The 18177-nt window shown below is 37.7% G+C and overlaps 1 protein-coding gene across 4 annotated transcripts; it reads left to right on the top strand.

The window, feature by feature from the left end:
* Window positions 1-757: 757 nt before the first annotated feature.
* On the top strand, window positions 758-12856 carry LOC110624918 (hippocampus abundant transcript-like protein 1). Of its 4 annotated transcripts, XR_006352324.1 has the most exons (16): window positions 759-1309; window positions 3290-3401; window positions 3740-3852; window positions 3924-4046; window positions 4204-4376; window positions 4555-4630; window positions 6090-6176; window positions 6399-6479; window positions 6594-6626; window positions 7425-7478; window positions 7604-7645; window positions 8054-8132; window positions 8228-8298; window positions 8416-8578; window positions 9429-9487; window positions 12825-12856. XR_006352324.1 is itself a non-coding variant. In XM_021770377.2 (14 exons), the coding sequence occupies exons 1-14, from the start codon at window positions 1118-1120 to the stop codon at window positions 8524-8526; spliced, it is 1347 nt and encodes a 448-aa protein (XP_021626069.1). In that variant the 5' UTR covers window positions 759-1117; the 3' UTR covers window positions 8527-8697. The 4 variants fall into 4 exon arrangements, 3 of the variants coding, with proteins under 3 accessions (XP_021626070.1, XP_021626069.1, XP_043816985.1); XM_021770377.2 differs by lacking the exons at window positions 9429-9487; window positions 12825-12856 and having other exon boundaries at window positions 8416-8697; XM_043961050.1 differs by lacking the exons at window positions 759-1309; window positions 9429-9487; window positions 12825-12856 and adding an exon at window positions 2341-3195 and having other exon boundaries at window positions 8416-8697.
* Window positions 12857-18177: the final 5321 nt, after the last annotated feature.

The raw sequence follows: 18177 nt of genomic DNA, 5'->3' as shown, positions 1-18177 counted from the left end.
TAAATAAAAATTACCTATTAAATTTATATTATTAAAAAGTTATATTTACATGGAAGTGTAAATTTAGTTTTTATTTTTTTAATTATTTATCTTAATATTATTAATTTGATGTACACCTTTATTTAGTCTTTTGAATTCATTCTTATTTTTAAAATCTTTTTAACATTGTCGAAAATATGTGTTAAGTTTTGAATAGCGTACACGAAATCATAATCTCACTATATATTTTCTTGAGTGATAATATAGGAAATGTGTTATTTAATTTATGTGATTTAGTAAAAAATAATTATTTAGTTTATCTATTAAGAAAATATTAATTAATTCCTATTTTTTAAATAATTAATTATTTAGTATTCTAAAATATTATAATAATTAAATAGTTTAATTTTAAAAATATAAAAATTAAATAATTGTATAAAAACTATGGAGACTAATTAAATATATTTTTTTTATCATTTTACTATTATTAACCATTTAAATAAATATAAAAAAATAATTACGATTTTAAAATATTAAATTAATTGAACTCACAAATTTAGTTTATAATAAATTCATCCTAATAAATTTAAGAGTCTCAATTCTCAATTTTTAATTTAAAGAAAAATAAAACATTAGAGTAATTAATATTTTTAAAATGAATAAGTTAAACAATTAATTTTATTAAATCACAAACTCTAGGTAATAATTTATTTACTGTGCAACTTATCCAAGTATATTTAGGGGAAAACTTGTCTAAATACCATACTTGACCCATATTGCATATCCGTCAGGATTGCCTGGCGATCCTTGCAAGCATTAAAAAGCCGGCAGGCTAAGCCATGTCACCAGCTGCACCCTACTAACCACCATCCACACAAGCGAACAATTCCTATTGCACACGATGACCTTAAGCAGGCACGCCATCTCTGGACGTCAACACCTTGTCTGCCACATGAACCTCTCTCCTTGTCTCCTTCCATCACCTATATAACTCCATCGACCGATTAATCCAGTTTCACCTAAGCGGGTCAAAAGGCGCATCACTTTCTTCTCATCTCCTTAACTGAATTCTAAACTCCTGATTCTTTGATTTTGCGACAACTTTTTGCTCTGAGCTTTCTTGAAAGATTAGTGTTTAATGGAGTGGAAGAACTGTGGAAGTGGGTTTAGAGAGTTGAGGCCTTTGGTGCACTTGCTTTTACCTTTGTCTGTGCATTGGGTTGCTGAGCAAATGACTGTTTCTGTTCTTGTTGATGTTGTTACTTCTGCTTTATGTCCTGGAGAGTCTACGTGTTCTCAGGCTATTTATCTCAGTGGTCTCCAACAAACGGTAATTAATAAACGCCCCCTTTCGTACAATTTTTTTTTTCTCGCTCTCTCTCTTTTCTTTTTCTTTGTTTGGTTGGTAAGAAAAATGAAGAGAGGAAAAGAAAGAAAGAAAGAAACGAAAAAAAAAAAAAAAAAAAAAACACATGGAAATTTGGTTGTTGACTTTTTTTGTTATTATTATTATTATTATTAGGCATCTTTCTCTTTTGAGTTCGTTTGCTTTGGTTGTTCAGTTGGTCCAAGTAACCGGTAGAAAGGGAAAAATGAATTGCTAAACCTGTGTTTGAAGTTTTGCATCTGGGTTTAAATTGAAAACCTTCACTATTCTAAGGCATTATCTTCTCAAACTTCTCTTTTCTGGGCAATCACAGACGTATCAGGAACAAAAGAATTCATTTATGGGCTTTTTCAGTTCTTCTATGATTAGGAGTTTCCTTTTCTGATTATTTATTTATTTATTTTATTTATGCACAGCATTTTCTTATGTTTCTCTTTTTGTTTTTTTCCTTCCTTCCTGGGGATTTTGTGGGTGCTGAATTTGTGAGGATTTTGGATGTTAATTCCCGATTCTCTCAGCATTACTTTTCTTTCCGTTCCTTTATTTTCGTAGTAGAAGGTGCATCACTATCCAGTGTCAAAACCAAGTTCTAGTACGACAGAAACTAATATATTTTGGAAGCAATCTTGAGAGGGACTGGATCAGTCCACTTAGGAAACATCTTCAGGAGAACGAGAGAGAGAGAGAGAGAGAGAGAGAGAGAAAGGGGGCTGAATTTTGCTTCTACTTTTATTTGATTTGCATTACAAACAAATATATGTTTTATTAGCTACATCCTTTTCAAAAGTTTAACTAGATTTCTGCGTGGGGAATCACAGATACTATCACAGTTCTTGACTTACATGTTTGGAGGAAAACTGTATTTTGTTTATGTTAAAGGATACGCCATGCGTGTCATTTTCTACTGAATAATTGTGTTACACAGTGGGGGTAAACTTTTCTCCTTTCTCAGCAGTCTAATTGTGAGTATGAGCAGAATTTGATCCCTGTTTTTTTGAAATAAAGATTTTTTAGTATTCTTCAGTTGGTTGTTAATTGAGCATGTTCCTTAATTTATTTCTTGGGAAAATCATGAAAATACTTCCACAAACTGTTTGGAGAGAAAGAACCTTTTATCAGAAATAGGAGCTGTTTTTACTAGAATTTTTTTTATTGCCAGTAATGAATTAAGGGGTTTTAAGCATGTGAGCATGTGTTCCATAGATGATCAAGTTGTTCTTGATTAGTATTTAGTATAAAGTTATAAGCTTGTTTAGATCTATGATAACACTGAATGCTTTAGAATAGAGGCACATGATTATCTCTTTCATCTGAAAGTAGTGGGCCTCATTTAATATAGCAATAAATATGGATGTGGTCCATGGTCCCACAAGAAGATAAAGATAAAATACTTAGTTGAAACCTCCTTTTCACCTCCCTTTTCTTTTATATTAAATTTGGATCCCATCTTTGTCAATCTTTTATGTTTGATGCATGACTCACACAAGTTGCATTCAATCACCTCTTAAGGTCGCTTTTATTATTTTTGGACTTTAATAAAGCAATAGGCTTTAGGTTATATTGACTTTTTAGCTTTTCTTTGTTTGGCTCTTTTGTTATTTAACCTTCTTTCACTTTGAATCTATGGCCACAGTGAATGATATTGATAATGACCATAGTGTAGTTGAGTGAATAAGACGAAAACTGGATTACTTAGTTGGAGACCATATATTTATATGCATAGGCTAATACTCTTATATAAGGATGTATATATACATGCAGGTGCTTAGGTGAGTACTTGAGAATATGGCAGTGTAAAGTATAATATCTATGACCACCAACCATAAAGTGTAAAGTTTGTAAAATTGAATTAAATGTTCAGCTTTAATTTATGTTGTCTTTTCTTCAAGGAAATGTTTAGGCTCATACTTTTTGTTTGTTTAGGTGGTCGGAATTTTCAAGATGGTGGTATTACCACTCCTAGGCCAGCTTGCAGATGAGTATGGGCGTAAACCACTCCTACTTATCACTGTATCTACTTCCATATTTCCTTTTGGTATGTTTCAGATAAGCATTTTCAGTAGGAATTAAGATTAATTAAGGTTCAGTGAAGTAATGTACATAAGTTTAAAATGTCAGCTTACACTTGATTTCCCTAAAATTTAGACATGACGCATAAGTGAAACATCCCTTTTTTTTTTCTGCTCTAAAGTTAAGAACCTTGAGTTTATGAAAGAAAATTCTAAAGTCTAATTTCTGGTATAATATATAATATCCTAAGCCTTTTACTGACGAAAATATATACCCTTGCTTTTATGTGATATCCTAGTTGAGAGGAATTAATTTTGGAATTGATTCAATGTCTGAGATTGGCTCTCCTTTTTTCCTTTTCAGCTTTGCTTGCCTATAACCAATCAAGAGAATTTGTATATGCCTACTATGCGCTCCGTACAATTTCATTTATTATAAGTCAAGGAAGCATTTTCTGCATTGCTGTTGCTTATGCGGTAAGAACTGATCCCTATTGATAAGAAGTAATAGAGATTGTCAATTCTCAGATTTTTCCTTCCTTTGATAGGCAGATTTTGTCAAAGAAGGCAGGAGGGCTGCAGTATTTAGTTGGATAACTGGTCTTTTTTCTGCTTCTCATGTCATAGGAAATGTTTTAGCACGTTTTCTGCCTGGGAAATACATTTTTCTGGTATGTTAATCCTGCAAACACCTGCCATTTTCTGATTCTCTTTCTTTCATTTTTTTTTTCAATTTACCTGTTTTGTTATCTATTGTTGTTTTGAATTGTATTATAGCAGCTGTGCGCAAATTCATAGTCTTTGTACTTATTGAACATGTTGTTTCAGGTTTCAATTGCTCTCTTGATCTGTTGTCCACTTTATATGCAATTCTTTCTACTTGAGACGGTTGAACGGAATCAAAGGAGGGAGCAAAAATCAACTTTCTTAGCTATGACCATGAAGGTTTTCCATACGCGATATAAATCAATGGTAGATGCTGCAACAGTAGTCTTTAGCAGGTACCTATGCGAGAGTTAAAATAAAAATAAATGCCTTCAAGACCATTTCTCAATTGTTCTCTATTCTACTACTTTTAGATTTGAGTTTTTGCAACATGCACTAACCTTCTCATATAATTTTTGTTTTTGCAAACCATTCTATTTATGCGATTAGACTGAGTTTTATCTTACTTTTCAGCCCCACACTTAGAGGAATTTCTTTTGTTTCCTTCTTCTATGAGTTGGGAATGTCCGGCATCAGCAGTGTCTTATTTGTAAGTTCATTCTCAACTGCATTCTTTTTTCTGCCAAATATGGTATGCTTATTCATAATGAGCAAACCGGTAATGCGGAAAGTTCTTTGAAAACCAGTATACAAGTGCTCCTGCATAGAGAACATAGTCATAGGAGAATGTATGTGTTCATTTCATGATTACAGCTTATGATGTCAATTTATTTTTGTTTCCTTTTTGTTTATTTCAATTGTCCATCTGCTAAAATAATATTCCTATAAGAAAACTGATGTTCAGGTATATGGAGTTAGAAATGTACCAGTGTTAGAATTCCCATATTTGAATGAAAGGAGACAAGTGAAAGACTTTGACACAAAAAAAAAAAAAAAATTAAGAAGAGATTAGTGAAAGAAATGTAAGTAGAAAGGACTCATGAAACCATTGCCTTGCGGTTTTTGGTTGGATGTGTTGTCAAGCCAATGACTATTCCTTTACAAGACCAATAAAGAAGGATTCTGCCTTGGATTATTGCATGCTCCCTGGATCTTTAACAATAGTATCAGAACACATGATTCGGCAGAATCAGTATGAAGATGGTTTTCCATAATTCCTATGTACGTTGATGGAAGAGCAAGGAGACTCAGTAGCTTGTGGTTTATTGAGACCTTGTAAATAAGAGGGAAAAAGTGGACACGTGGCTGATAATATGTCCTTTGGAGGAGCGCACTCAAGGTAAAAGTAAGCTTGGTGTCAGGCAGGCTCATAGTAGATTTGTTAGAGTGATTGAGCGTGTCAGGCAGGCTCATAGTAGATTTGTTAGAGTGATTGAGCGCTTGGTGATGTCATATTACTCGAGTTAAGAGAAAGACTTGAGTTCAAGTGGAGCAGGCTTGGTAAGTGCTGTATGAATGACACTCACACTTGAGGACGAGATTGCTAGGAATGTACATGTTAGAATTCCCTACATTGAAAGGATCCATAAACCCATTCCCCTTAGGTTTTTAGTTGGATATGATGTTCAGCCCCATGATTATGTTCTTTCACAAAGTCATAAAAAAAGATTCTCTCGCAGCATATTATGAGCTCCCCAGATCTCTAATATGGTTGATGTTATATGTGTAAGAAAAAAAGATCTATCATATAAAGTATTTTTATGAAAAATATGGGTTCAAAGTTTAGAGTTATAGGATCATATTGTCTACCTACTTGGCATTTGAAGTCTGTTTGCCTATTCCCAGTCCCACAACCACAATGGAGAAGGTCTTTTGCACATTGCCTTGTCATCTAAACTTTTTTTGTGTTTGTACAGTTCACGCATGGAGTAACAATGCATACAATTTTCATTTTTAATGAAACTAAGGGTGTTCATGAATATCAATTGTCACAGTGCTAATTGTAAATATCTATGGTTTCTGATGCAGCTTTTACTTTTTTTTTTTTTTTTTTTTTGAATTTTTTATTTATTTGGTTAGAATTTCCTAATTTACAATTGTCTATGCAGTACTATCTCAAGTCAGTGTTTGGTTATAACAAAAATCAATATTCAGAAATTCTCTTAATGGTGGGAATTGGCGAAATCTTTTCTCAGGTATGTTTTTCCTAGTGTTAATTTCTTCTATTATATTTCCTTTAAGAAATTAAAAGAAATTATGTGTGTCCATGATGAATGAATCATGGTTCTTTTTCACCATAACTCTTCTCTTTTTTTTTTTTTCTTTTCTTTTTATATTACTCAGAGAGAAAGTAAAGCAATCTCAAAATTCTATAGCTAATTAGCTTTCAAATGTTTCATCATGTGGTTTGCTTCCAGATTTTGGTCCTTCCTCTTACCAATCCATTGGTTGGTGAGAAAGTGATACTGTGTCTATCCTTACTTGCATCAATAGCTTATGTAAGTTGGCCTTACCTATCACTATCTGTCTCAAACGCTTATGCATATCCACCAAAAAATGAAAATATGAGATAAAAAGTGAAAGAATTTAATGGTATTTCTTTTCCTGAACAGGCTCTTCTATATGGATTGGCATGGTCGTCGTGGGTACGTACTTAAACAGCCTTATTTCCAGATAGTAAAGTTCTTATGGTGTTTAAAGGAGAGAAAAAAAAAAAGAAGTTTTAAGTAAAATCTCGCTAAGATAATTAATATTATGTGTTAACAATGGAACAATCACACAATCTAAAAATAAGCACGTAAAGAAATGAACACAGTGATTTAACGTGGTTTACCAATTTGGTACGTCCATGATAGTTAGGATTTTCTTATTTCTCTGTGAGATTTCGTGCAAAATATACTAGGAGAATACTACATATTTATATGTTCAGGGAAAATACAAAAACGACAAAATAGTTCTCAAAAAAATTTGCTAGAGCCCCCGAATCCCACCTCCTGCCAACTCAGTGCAGAGTTGGATTCGCGACCGTGGATATGGTATATATTCTCTAATATGTTATTAGACTTCATATCTTAACATTATGAAGCCTTTTTTTTATTTTTTTGGATTTCATGAATCTGTGCCTTGCATTGCTATTGTACCTTTTTATGCTAACTAGCAGTTTTGGAATATTGACCCTAAATTTGGAAGAAAATGTAAGTTAATTTCTCCTGTAAATATTAAATAAAAAGCAGGAAGAAATTTTCTGCTGGTTTTCTTTCTGAATCTCTCTCTCCCCCCCCCCCCCAATGCAATTATGTTTTGTATTACAATACATTTTACATGGAAGTTTGAGTTTCTAGAGCTTGAGCAATCCTTGACTAATTAATTTTAAATATTGTCTGAGATGAGGGCTCTAGTTTCTTTATTGGAATATGTTTTACATTTCATATTACTAACTGCAGGTGCCATACTTGAGTGCTTCATTTGGAGCAATTTACGTCCTTGTAACCCCTTCTGTAAGTATCATACATTCTCTAATTTTCTCCCCTTTCATCTCCATATAGTCTAAAACGGTTGTTGATCTCAGCTTCTTAAAACTTGAATGGTCACTGCTTGATATTTTGAATTTCTTCATGTGCAGACTTATGCTATTATTTCCAAAGCCTCAAGCTCAACTAATCAGGTTTATCCCTCCGTCTTTAATGTGAATTTTAGCCATTCTTCCTTTTGCATAATAGAATTTTTATAAACTCCTGTGCAATTTTTCATTCATGCAAGAAATCCTGTTTAAATCTTGTAGTGGGAACTTCAGATTTTTGTTCAGTTTAATCATTCAACACAATTTGCTATCAGAATAGCCTCCAGAATCCAGATTTAACTCGTACTTGGTGAAACCAATTACTGCAAGTTCACTATACATTTCATCCAAGGCTAACCATTTAATTATTTTATAGAAACTCTTTAGGTGAATAGAAAAAGAGGTTTTGGTTTCATGTTCTCTTAATCCTAGACTCAAGGTAGGTTTAGCAGTATCCCTGTTCTGCATCTTCTTATGAACCTTTACGGTCGTACTCGATTTATCTCTGTTCAGGGAAAAGCACAAGGATTCATTGCAGGTGTGAAGTCAGTAGCTAGTTTGTTATCCCCTCTGGCAATGAGTCCATTAACTTGTGAGTTGTAAATGTTATTTCCCTTTCTTTCTTTCTTTAGTATCAGTTCTTCATTTCACATTCTCCTTTGCTTATTGGCTGAGTGGTTGTTTCAGCACTGTTCCTTTCTGGCAATGCCCCTTTCAACTGCAAAGGTTTCAGCATCATAGTTGCATCTGTATGCATGGTAAGTCCTTACAATGTCTCTCTGCAGAGCGATGCGTGCATTCCCATATGGTTGAACCATCTTTCTCATTGAATCAGTTAATGATAAAGTAATACTGAATTGTTCAATTTTTCTCAGATAGTCGCTTTAGGCTTTGCTTGCCTGCTTAAATCAGAGCAACAGTTAACTAGGACCTCGGAGGAAGATATTGAAACCCCACTCTTATCTGACAATCAACTGGCTGCCTAACTTGTTAGTTGTCCAAGGAAAATGATGTAAATATCTAGAATCATTTCTTCAGGTAAAATTGTTTTTCTTACGCAATGTCCCCAAAGTTCTGCAAGTGAACAATGTAAATTTTAAAGGAGGGAAATTGTAACAAATACACTTGTTTAATGTATTCTTATGATATTAATTTTATTTAATAAAGGTAAAGTCAAATGTCTGGCAAAAAAAGTCTAAATTAACCCCTTACGTCCACCAAGATCAAATTTTCAAAGAAAGCAAATTAAATATTTTTATTTAAGCTGATTATACCATAAAAAATGAAGGGGTATTTTATGAGGTGTCAGGGTTTTCATGGATTTTTAAACGCTAGTAAGTTAATTGGAAGTTTAAAAGTTAAATTTACTAGCTAATTGAAAGTTTAAAAGTTAAATTGAAATGTAGTAAAATCCAATTCTAACCTTTCATTTTCTTCTATCACTTTATTCTTGCTATCCAAACATCACTTGAGGACTTAAAAGGATGATGAAAAAGCAAAATAAAAAGGTTGCATTCCTCCTTTTCTCTTTATAGACAAATTTCTTCTATAGTTGTCCAAAGGTGAGCTTTAACTTTCTTTATTTCCATCAAATGCAAGCCAATTTGTTTATCAAATCAACTCTTTTTTTAAAACAACAGTTTATCCTTAGACCAAGTTCAAGAAAATCAGCTATAAATTGAAAGATTTACAAAAGAAAAAAGTTAGGGTTTCAAATTGTCGGAAAATCAAAGGTAATGAAAGAAAATGTTAGTAACCATCATCCTTCCATCTGGGAACCATCATCCTTCCATTCATTCATGCATAAATTTAAATTATAAAGTTTTAAATTTCAAGTTATGCAATCTTTTTCTAAAACACATACTGACATGGGTGGAGTATTTCAAAGGGAAAAGAGATAATTAAAGAGTAGGAGTGCAAGTAAGGAGAATTTTGCAACAAGATTTGGTAATTACTTGATTTTCTATTTCTTACTTAAGATTTTGCTTAATTAGAGTTTGGATTTGATTGCTATAAATGCTATGTTGAACGTATATTAGTGTGTGCTCTAGAATGGTGATTGAGAAGATTGAAATGAATTTACTAGGCATGGAGGTATGGAACTTAACTTGGAAAATTAAAGCCCTACATGAGCAGTTTATGCTTTTTAACCTGTATCTTGATGTATAATTGTCCAAACTAGGTCCATATAAACTAAATGAAAGCCAAGATAACATGCTAAACTTTTATGAAGAGTTCAAATTATAATTCTAAACCTAAATTAGTATAAATTGGAGTAATATTGAAACTGGTGCAGAGCAGGTACATTTAGAACAATTTGTGATGTCTAAGTCATAAGTAATTTTGTATTCAATAAAATAAGGCATGAATAGTGAAAAATTATCCATAAGGCATATGAGCTAAAACTTTGTAGAAGAATGTAAAGTTCAAATCTGTATGCAATTGTATGCACAACTCAATCTTTGTAGAATTAGAAAACTAGTAACTTGAAATATACTAGTATTAACACTTTTGAGTAGCTTGCAAAGTAAAATTCATAACTTGAGTTAGGATGATTAGAATTGCATAAATTAAGTTTAATTCTATGTAGAAGATATTTAAAAATTTAATGTAATTGCAACCTCTCTTGACTTAGAATGCATAAAAATTGACATCCTTAATTAGTAGGAATTAAATTATTTATAAGATATTTGAAAATTTAATGCAAAATTGGACAGAAAGTAACCCCACTTGAATTAGAATGCATAAAAATTGATATGCTTGCTTAATTAATAGGAATTACACACATGTTTGCTTGATGTGCTTATTTTACGCACGTGTTTGCTTGTCAATCAAACTTATTATACAATAAGAGGTAAGCAAATTTTTATCATTCTAAGCTTAGCAATGATATGAATTGTAAAAGTTTAATTGATTTGATTCATTATTTAGAATACTAAGTCAATGAAGTTGTGCATTATTTGCTATGAATCTTTCATTTTGTTAATATTGACATATGTTATATATATTTAGAAAATGAATTAAAATGATTTCAAATGACATGTGTATTTACTTTAAATAATTTAATATATTGAATTAAAAATACTTGGCCTTCATAAACTTAGTAGAATTCGAAGTTAGCTTAAGGGCACAATATGCCATATATATATAAGAGTTCACAGTACTGATACTGATATATGATTTATATCAAAGGTTACATATCAGGTACCTCATAGACATGGCTACAAAGCCCTATTATCTTAGCTTTGGTCTTTGAGCCTACTATTTGACACCCTAACCTACCATTTGGCACCTTATACCTACCATTACAATTCCTTATTTACCTAGTTGATCATGTTATGTGTTTATAGGGATTGAGAACTTAATTAAAACTTGGTATCTAATTTTACGAATTTCATAGCATGTATTGACATATTTGCATTTATTGCATACTTTTAATTATGCTAACTTATAAAGGACATGATATGTGCAAATATGGTAAAAGACAATAGTTTATTAATTTCGAATAAATCTATTATGTATAGAGATGCACACATGCACTTGCACTTACTACGAGAATTCTAATATAGTTTGTAATATTCCATATTAAATGAATCTTATATGCTTATAATTGCTTTATTAAGTATGTATATTCATGAATATACTTTCTCTATCTTATTATTTATTTGTAATCACACACTGGGCATAAATTTAGTGATGTTGCTGAGATTAGATTGATGATGTGGCTGGAATAGAATTGTGTTGTGATTGACTAGAATCTGCAAGGAAGAAAATGTGAGGTAGTAGTGGGTACCCACAGCAGCCACTCTGACGCTCAAGTCAATATCTTGAAAAATAGAGAAAATGTAATGAATTACTTAGAGGTTGAGTAGTATTAGAGAATAGCGTACCTTTACTTTTGTAATTCTTCTTCTTTTATACTGTAAGAAGGAGAAGATAAACATAATAATTTTTTGATTATCCGATAGTGATGTGGCCAGAGGGGATATAGCCAGCTAATAGGTTAGTGATCCCGTGATTGCCGGCATAATGGGTGTAATACCCGGCTAGACTCCGGTATCGGAATTCCTACCGTCCGGTGGAATCTCGGATGTCGAATACCTCTAGAAGGGTAAAACCATGTTTTTATAAAATATTTTAATGTGTTTATTGCTTTAAGCATGAAAGGAAATGAGTTTTTGCATGAAAACAACCTTGAAGGAAAACCTAGGTTCGGCCGCCGAACCTCAAGTTCGGCCGCCGAACATGCATGCATTTCGGGTGTGCCTTAGGCCACCGAAGGCATAAGTGAGGGAAGTCCAGGTTCGGCCGCCGAACCTCAAGTTCGGCCGCTGAACATTTCATGCATGCGGAGGCACATTCGGCCCCCGAACGTGGCCTGACCAGCCACTATAAAAGGGTCCCTTAGCCGAAACGGGCGAGTTTTTTCCCCCGTCGTCGGCCAAGGTGAGTTCTCCGCTATCCCTCACCGATCTTGAGTCCTTTCCTTCAAATCTTTCACGATTTTCATAAGTTTTACCTTTGTTTTGAAGATTTTGAGCATTTGAGCAAGTTTTGGAGCTTTGAGGTTCAAGAACCTAAATCTCTCCCAACTCCAAGTTAGATCACCTCTACTCTCGATCTTCAAGAGGTAAGAGTCGATCTCTAGCTTACATTATGTTTTAAACAAGTTTTATGCAAGTTCATGGGGTAGAAAATGCATGTGTAAACTTAGGTTGAGTTTATGGGTTTTTGATGAGTTTTTGAACAATGTGACTTGGATTGTGTTGTTTGATGTGTTGTAGTTGGGGTTTAAGGTAGTTTGAGACCCCTAGGAGCTTGTATGCATGTTTTGGTTGAGCTAAATGCATGATGGTTTGAGTTTGAGGCAAATGTGCATTGAGGAGCCAAGTTTCTGCCCTTTGGCAGAAACCAGGTTCGGCAGTCGAAGGACTTTCGGCCGCCGAACATGGCTGGGGAGGCAAGCCTTTCGGCTGCCGAAGCCTGCTCCCGAAAGGAGACTTTCGTCTCTGTCTGGGACTTTCGGCCGCCGAAAGTTCCGCCGAACATGCATGAGTTTCGTCTCTGTCTGGGAGTTTCGGCCGTCGAAGGTGCCGTCGAACCTGCCTGACTTTCGGCTCTGGATGGACTTTCAGCCGCCGAACCTGCCGCCGAAAGTGCCCTGTTCAGCCTTCCTTTACATGTTTTTGCATGGTTATTTCTTGATGTTTTAGGAGGTTTTTGGGGAGTAGTTTATAGTTATGTTCTAGTATGTTTGGTCCCTCATTTAAGTCCACCTGTGTAGGTTCGGACCCGAGGAGCCGAGGACCCCAGCAGTGAGTTCAGCTGCTTCGGTGTTGTCAGAGTCTGCCAGAGGTGAGTAGAACTAAACTTAATCTTTTAAATTGAGAAATTAAATGTTTTTATCATGTTTCATGCATCATGATTATGCAATAGTATGATTGCATTAGTTTTCACGAATATGCCGCATTGCATCGATTGTTGTTGATGTGGGTGAATATTGGATGACCCAATTAGTCCATGACAGGAAGACCAGGACCCCATTCTACGGCCTGGCACAGAATAAGGAAAGACCAGGACCCCATTCTACGGCCTGGCACGGTTATGGGACTCGAAGACCAGGAGCCCAGAGGAGGCCCTGGGGAAATGGTAAGTAATGTATGTTATGACAGGAAGACCAGGACCCCATGCTACGGCCTGGCACAGAGTTAGCTTGGACTAATTGGTGACAAGTTCACCCAACCCTTATGTGAATTGTCTGTGTTATGATGCATTTCATTGGAGCACTGTGTTAATATGTTTTATAGTTCTACTCACTGGGCTTTTAGCTCACCCTTCTCCCTTTACCCCCAGGCTTGCAGGTACATGATAGAAGAGGAGGTCGGATAGAGTAAGGCCGGTTTATGTAATAGTTAGTGTGGACATGATAAATGATTATGATGTAATGTAGAAGTACAGTTTAGTTATGTAATGAGATGATGTTGATGGATGTTAGAGGTGTGCTTGACCGTAGAATGTTGTTATCCTTTTTAATACATGATCTTAGATATTTTATGATGTTTATGTAAACCAACTCAACATATAATATGCTACCCCTTGGGGTATTGATGAGATCCCATAGAGGGATCAATGTTTATGATTTATGTTCTGTGTAGTGCATGCACAGGTAGAGTTGGTGTATGAATGGAAAGAAAAGTTTTAATTTCTATGTATGTTGTTGATCATGTATGGGATTATACAGGTTTACAGGTGTTATGTCAGGCTTGCTACGGGTCCCGGCGGCCTTAAGCCGATCTGGATCCTAGCGCCGGTAGCGATCCGATTTTCGGGTCGTTACAGAGTGGTATCAGAACCCTAGGTTCATATGGTCGGACCTAGAGTGTCGGGCTCATAGAAGTTATAGAAGGTCAAGCACAATAGGAAGATCATGTCCACTAGGATAGGATGTAGAGTCCTGTCTTGTATGATGATGTGAAATGCCATGATAATATGCATGTGCATTAATGATATGCTATGATATGTGATGTATGTGATGAGGGTTCATGTGTGCCCACATGAACCATATGATGCTAATGTCTGCTTGATATGTGCTGTTTTTCAGAAAACAGGATGAGAGGAACTCGTCGATCTGCACGATTGACTGGAGTGCCACCTGAGGATGAGGGCATGAGCGCCTGTCCTCCAGCATTGCCTAGGGCAATGTCTAGTAGGTCTAACAGAGAAAGAGCAGTAAGAGACCCTAGAAGGTCTCTGGATCTGGGTAGAAGCAGATCAGTGAGGGGAACAGTTCAGGGAGGAATGTCAGAGGATATGGGGGATGATATGGATGTAGAGCAGAGGAGGGATGGCAGTCTGGGAGTTAGCATGTCAGAAGAAGGTATGGGAGAGTCCCAAGGAGGCACTCAGGCCTCGGGATTTGTTCAGCCACCCTACTACCCACACTTTTCACAACATCCTGGGTATTCGATGGGAGGTACATCGGATAACCCTAGCTTTACCCCTTATCCCACACACATGCCCTACCCACCTTACTACCCACCATACTCACAGTACCCGATGTATCCACCACCACCCTACTATCCAAATCCAGCAAACCCTATTGCAGAAAATGTTGCACCTTCTCCACCACCAGCAGAAACCCCAGTTCTAGAAACTCAACTACCTAAGCCTAGCTCATCTGGTGGGAGCAAGGTCAAGATGACTGAATATATGAAGCTGGGTGCTCCCCAGTTTGAATCAGGTGGTGACCCGTTTGTGTATCTTGAGAGGGTCAAGACAATTACAGAGGAGTTAGGGGCGGATGACAGTAGAGCCATCCAGATGGCTGGGTTCACATTAAAATGCAAGAAGGCCCGTGAGTGGTTTAAGAATTATGTGAATCCGAGGGTGGACAGCATGTCTTGGGAAGAGTTTGCAAACGAGTTTGCAGGATGGGCTTTTCCCGATAGTTCAAGGGAACTGAAGATGATAGAGTTTGAGCAGTTGAGGCAGACGGATGAAATGAGTGTAGAGGAGTACACAGACAGATTCTTGGAGCTGTTGCCTTTCGCTGGGCAGAGTCTGGATACAGATTCGAAGAAGTCAAGGAGGTATGTTATGAAACTTCATTCCAGGTATTCCTCCTTGATTCAGTCAGTGGACAGGGAGAGCTTCCATGCCATAGTAGATATGGCCAGGAAAATGGAGGCCAGTGCCATCATTCAGGGGACAGTTAAGCAGACAGTGGCACAGTCTTCTGGTTCTAAAACTCCGGGTGGGGGAAGGTTAGATCCCTCTACCCTGAGTGCAGCAGCTTCAGGTAGTAAGAGATAGGGTAAACCCAAGGGTAAGAAGAACAAGTTCTGGAACAAGGTTAAATCTAGTCTGGGATTTAGAAGTGGCTCAAGCTCTGGTGCTGATAATGCAGTTTGTGCAAGGTGTGGTAGGCCACACAAGGGAGTATGTCGGTTTGGGACGAACGCCTGTTTCAGATGTGGTCAGGAGGGGCATATGGCTCGAGAATGTCCAAGAGCAGTTCCGATGGCTCAGACCCAGTAGACAGCCTCCGGCAGTGTAGCACAGCCAGCAGCTCCAGCCACGACTCAGGCCAGTGGCAGAGGCAGAGGGAGAGGGGCAGCCTCTTCTTCAGCGGGTTTCAGAGGTGAAGGTCCATCAGCTCCAGCATGGATCTTCACAATGACACAGCAGGAGGCAGATGCATCTAACACCGTGGTGGCAGGTAACTTAGTCATTGGTTGTTCAAATGTGTATGCCTTGTTGGACCCTGGTGCATCTCATTCTTTTATTGCTCCGAGAGCCGTAGAGAGGTTGGGTCTGATGACTTCTGGGTTAGAGTGTCCTCTCTGGGTCAGTAGACCCAAGTGTGATCCATCAGTGCAGAGTCAGTCTGCCAGTGTAGTCCTGTGTTTGTTGAGGGAAGATGCTTGTCCGCCGACCTTGTGGTTCTAGACTTGACAGATTTTGACGTCATTCTAGGGATGGACTGGTTATCTACCCATGGTGCTACCTTGGACTGCAGGGACAAGGTAGTCAGGTTCAGAGGTCAGGATGGGTCAGAGGTCGTCTTCAGGGGAGACAGGAGGGGTACACCTAGAGGTCTGATATCAGCTCTTCAGGCTCGTAGGTTGCTTAGGAGGGGATGTCAAGGGTATTTGGCTCATGTGAGAGAGCTTAGCAGTCAGGTTAGAGAGCCCGCCTCGATGCCGGTGGTCAGAGAGTTTTTGGATGTGTTTCCAGACGAGCTGCCAGGTTTACCACCTGCTAGGGAGATAGAGTTCGAGATAGAACTGATGCCTGGAACCCGACCGATCTCTATCCCTCCTTACAGGATGGCGCCAGCAGAATTGAAAGAGTTGAAGGAGCAGTTACAGGAGCTGGTAGACAAGGGTTTCATCCGACCGAGTACCTCACCTTGGGGTGCTCCAATTTTGTTTGTGAGAAAGAAGGATGGATCCCTCAGACTTTGTATCGACTACAGGCAGTTGAACAAAGTCACTACCAAGAACAGGTACCCTTTGCCAAGGATCGATGATCTATTCGACCAGCTAGCAGGAGCGGGTTGTTTCTCCAAAATAGATCTGAGGTCCGGGTATCATCAGCTGAGGATCAGAGAGGAAGATGTGCCAAAGACAGCTTTCAGGACCAGATATGGGCATTTTGAGTTCCTTGTGATGCCGTTCGGGTTAACCAACGCCCCTGCAGCATTCATGGATCTCATGAACAGAGTGTTTAGCCAGTACCTGGATCACTTCGTTATTGTCTTCATAGATGATATCTTAGTGTATTTCAGGAATGCAGAGGAGCATGCCCATCATCTGAGGTTGGTTCTGCAAACCTTGAGGGAGCATGGCTTGTATGCCAAGTTCACCAAGTGTGAGTTCTGGCTGAGGAGCATTTCATTCTTGGGGCATGTGTTGTCAGAAAATGGAATAGAGGTAGACCCCAAGAAGGTAGAAGCTGTGGCTAACTGGCTTAGACCCACTTCAGTGTCAGAGATCAGAAGTTTCTTGGGTTTGGCAGGTTACTACAGGAGGTTCGTTCAGGACTTCTCAAAAATAGCAGCTCTTCTGACCAGGTTGACCAGGAAGAATCAGAAGTTTGTGTGGACCGACCAGTGCGAAGAGAGTTTTGAAGAGCTTAAGAAGAGGTTGACTTCAGCACCAGTGTTAGCTCTGCCAGCTAGCAATGAAGACTTCACAGTGTTCTGTGATGCATCCCGAGTGGGTCTGGGTTGTGTGCTAATGCAGAATGAAAGGGTGATTGCTTATGCTTCTAGGCAGCTAAAGAAGCATGAGTTGAATTATCCCACACATGACCTAGAGATGGCAGCAGTAATCTTTGCACTCAAGATGTGGAGGCACTACCTCTATGGGGTAAAATGTGAGATCTTCACGGATCATAAAAGCCTACAGTACATCCTGAGTCAAAGAGATTTGAACTTGAGACAGAGAAGATGGGTAGAGCTGCTAAGTGATTATGATTGTAAGATTCAGTACCATCCGGGTAAGGCGAATGTTATGGCAGACGCCCTAAGCCGGAAGTCACTAGGCAGTCTATCCCACATCACGGCTGAGAGGAGACCAGTGGTGAAAGAGTTTTACAAGCTCATTGAGGAAGGTCTACAGTTGGAGTTGTCTGGTACAGGTGCTTTAGTTGCTCAGATGAGAGTGACACCCGTGTTTTTGGAGCAGGTGGCTCAGAAACAGCATGAGGACCCAGAATTAGTGAAGATTGCCAGAACTGTTCAGTCAGGCAAGGACAGTGAGTTCAGATTTGACAGCAAGGGGATCCTCCGCTATGGGAGTCGACTTTGTGTACCAGATGACATAGGGCTAAAAGGAGACATTATGAGAGAGGCTCATAATGCGAGATACATCATTCACCCCGGAGCCACCAAGATGTATCAAGATCTCAAGAAGGTTTATTGGTGGCCAGCTATGAAGAGAGAAGTGGCACAGTTTGTGTCAGCCTGCAAAGTGTGTCAGAGGGTGAAGCTGGAACACCAGAAGCCGGCTGGAATGCTTAACCCGCTACCTATTCCAGAGTGGAAATGGGAGAATATAGCTATGGACTTCGTAGTGGGGTTACCGGCGACGTCCAACAGATTGGACTCCATATGGGTGATTGTGGACAGACTC

The sequence above is a fragment of the Manihot esculenta genome, chromosome 10 (genome assembly GCF_001659605.2).
Source record: "Manihot esculenta cultivar AM560-2 chromosome 10, M.esculenta_v8, whole genome shotgun sequence".
NCBI lineage: Eukaryota > Viridiplantae > Streptophyta > Magnoliopsida > Malpighiales > Euphorbiaceae > Manihot > Manihot esculenta.
The sequence above is the reverse complement of the archived record's forward strand: the minus strand, read 5'-3'. Positions and strand labels throughout refer to the sequence as shown.

Bases quoted from the DNA above. Each gene is read 5' to 3' on its own strand.
- LOC110624918 (XM_021770377.2), top strand. From the start codon at position 1,118: ATGGAGTGGAAGAACTGTGGAAGTGGGTTTAGAGAGTTGAGGCCTTTG. The intron at 4,047-4,203 runs GTATGTTAATCC...ATGTTGTTTCAG, and splicing joins CTGGGAAATACATTTTTCTG to GTTTCAATTGCTCTCTTGAT. The intron at 8,133-8,227 runs GTGAGTTGTAAA...TGGTTGTTTCAG, and splicing joins GGCAATGAGTCCATTAACTT to CACTGTTCCTTTCTGGCAAT.